The 2,500-nt window shown below is 41.9% G+C and overlaps 1 protein-coding gene across 2 annotated transcripts in view; it reads left to right on the top strand.

The window, feature by feature from the left end:
* The window catches only part of LOC101858821, a gene marked incomplete at its 5' end in the record, with an annotated part of 29,322 nt that overhangs the window by 18,883 nt on the left and 7,939 nt on the right, over nt 1-2,500 (top strand). For both annotated transcript variants that reach the window (XM_013090181.2, XM_013090180.2), the window contains 1 exon segment: nt 1,162-1,347. In XM_013090181.2, the coding sequence (XP_012945635.1) occupies nt 1,162-1,347 (186 nt within the window).

The raw sequence follows: 2,500 nt of genomic DNA, 5'->3' as shown, positions 1-2,500 counted from the left end.
GTCTCTCTCTCTCTCTCTCAATTTTTAATTCGATCATTCACTTTATCCTGTCTTATCCTGTCATTTTATCTTTCTTCCTGTTTCACTTTTTCTGTGTGTGTAGTTGGCAGATGCTCTTGTGTGGTTTGCTCCTTCTTTCCTATGTAACATCTATCGTCCTAATCTCTCCTATTTTTGTTGTTGTGTTTGTTACACCTCAAATCTTCGGCACTTAAATGACTTAATTGTGTTGCAAATGCTATAAAACTCTTACCGTACTAAAACTGAACTCACATATTCTACTTTATCCAGTTTTAATTTTTTTGTTTGTCTCATCATGATTTGTCATTCATATATGTCTATCAGAGTGACCTGTGTTTCTGTCAGTGTGTGTTTGTCAGTGTGTGTCTATCAGTGTGTGTCTGTCAGTGCATCTGTCAGTGTGTCTCACTCTATTTTTATCTGTCTGACAGAGTGACCTACCAGGTGAGGGACTACTCTGCCTGTCATTGTGTCTGTCAGTGTGTCTGTCAGTGCGTCTGTCAGTGTGTCTTACTCTTATCTCTATCTGTCTGTCAGAGTGACCAACCAGGCAAGGGACTGCTGTGCCTGTTTGTCTATGAGTGCGTCTGTCAGTGTGTGTCTGTCAGTGTGTGTCTGTCTAATGCGTCTGTCTAATGCGTCTGTCAGTGTGTCTGTCACTGTGTTTGTCAGTGTGTCTCACTCTTATCCCTATCTGTCACAGAGTGACCTACCAGGTGGGGGACTACTGTGTCAGTGTGTTTCTATCGTTGTGCCTGTCAGTGTGTCTCACTCTTATCCCTATCCGTCTTTCAGAGTGACCTACCAGGTGAGGGACTACTGTGCATGTGTTTCTATCAGTGTGTCTGTTAGTATGTCTCTCAGTGTGTCCGTCAGTGTGTCTGTCAGTGTGTCTCACTCTATCTCTATCTGTCTAGCAGAATGAACTACCAGGTGAGGGACTACTGCCTCTGAGTGTCTATCAATGTGTCAGTTAGTATGTCTGTCAGTGTGTCTGTCAGTGTGTCTCACTCTTATCTCTACATGTCCATCAGAGTGACCTACCAGATGCGGGACTACTATATCAGTGTGTGTCTGTCAGTGCGTGTCTGTCAGTGCATCTGTCAGTGCGTCTCACTGTTATTTCTATCTGTCCGTCAGCGTGACCTACCAGGTGAGGGACTACTGCCAGCGCAACTCGCTGCACGTGGAGGCCATTGACCACCCGGACAAGTCTCGGCACATCGCGCCCGGCGCGGCGGCCGGAATTCCCAACGTCTTGTTCCTGGCCATGTTGGCGAACCACGAGAACAAGCAGGTGGAGCTGGTGTTGTCGGTCAAGTCGGAGTGAGTACACCACGCTGACGCGTCTGGGTAGTTGGAGGGCGCCACTTGTAGATTCTTTATGGTTGCGTTTAAGCACCAGCTGGCTATCCCGATAAATGGTATTTTGAGAAAATCAAAGGTAAAGTTTTTGCTCCTTGTTCAATTTCTTTAAAAGACAAGGGGAGTTTTCTCATAACTGAACAAATATACAACTAATGAAACGAAACTTCTCCTATAGGTAGGGCAATGCCTACTTTTGGTGTAAGTCCGAAATCTGGGTTAGCCAGCTTGTCCTTAAAAGTGACCAAATGAATTTCTTTTTTTTTCCCTTCTGGTTGTTTCTGTCTATCTGTCTTGCATTGTGTCGATGTGCTTCTCTTTAATCAAACTCATAAACAGATTTTTCACTGCTGCACTTTAATTACACATTTGTGTTGCAAGTGCTGTAAAACTCTTCATAATCACTATCACCACCACCACCACCACCACCATCACTATCATCATCATCATCATTATTATCATCATCACTGCTTTTTTTCATATTGCATCCAGGCTATAGGCTATGAGCAAACACTTTCCACCTTTTCCTATCCTAGGCTACCCTCTTGATATTATTCCATATCTTCCCACTTTTGTGCACCTCCTTATCTGTGACTCTTTTCCTATTTCCTTGTTCCATGTGGCCTTCCCCTTCTAAAACTCTTACTGAAACTGAAAATAAAATAATGAAAACAAAAAAAAGGACTGTCCTACTTCTTGTTTTTCTTTTTTATTCCCTTATATAATCAAATCTTTGGCACTTGTATGACCTAAAGTGTTGCAAAATCCCGTTAAAGGCCCGGCGTTTTGTCTTTGGAAAAGGCACTTTACACAAATTTTTCTCAAATCACCCAGGTGAGAATAGGTACCTGGCTACAGACGGCAAAAGATCATGTCAGTTTATTAGTTTTTGAGCTCGTGCATTCCACAGTTTGCACTCACTGTATGCTTCTTGGAAAACCGAGAATGTTTCTGAGTGTTTGAGGGTCTGGTGGGAGTAATAATAGCTGTAAAGCGCATAGAACATGCTGTTGAACATGGATATGCGCTATATAAAGCCAATTATTATTATTATTATTATTATTATTATTATTATTATTATTATTATTATTGTTACTATTATTATTGTTGTTGT

Source organism: Aplysia californica, unplaced genomic scaffold, assembly GCF_000002075.1.
Source record: "Aplysia californica isolate F4 #8 unplaced genomic scaffold, AplCal3.0 scaffold01167, whole genome shotgun sequence".
In the NCBI taxonomy this organism is placed as follows: Eukaryota; Metazoa; Mollusca; class Gastropoda; order Aplysiida; family Aplysiidae; genus Aplysia; species Aplysia californica.
This window is presented reverse-complemented; position numbering and strand designations above follow the sequence as displayed.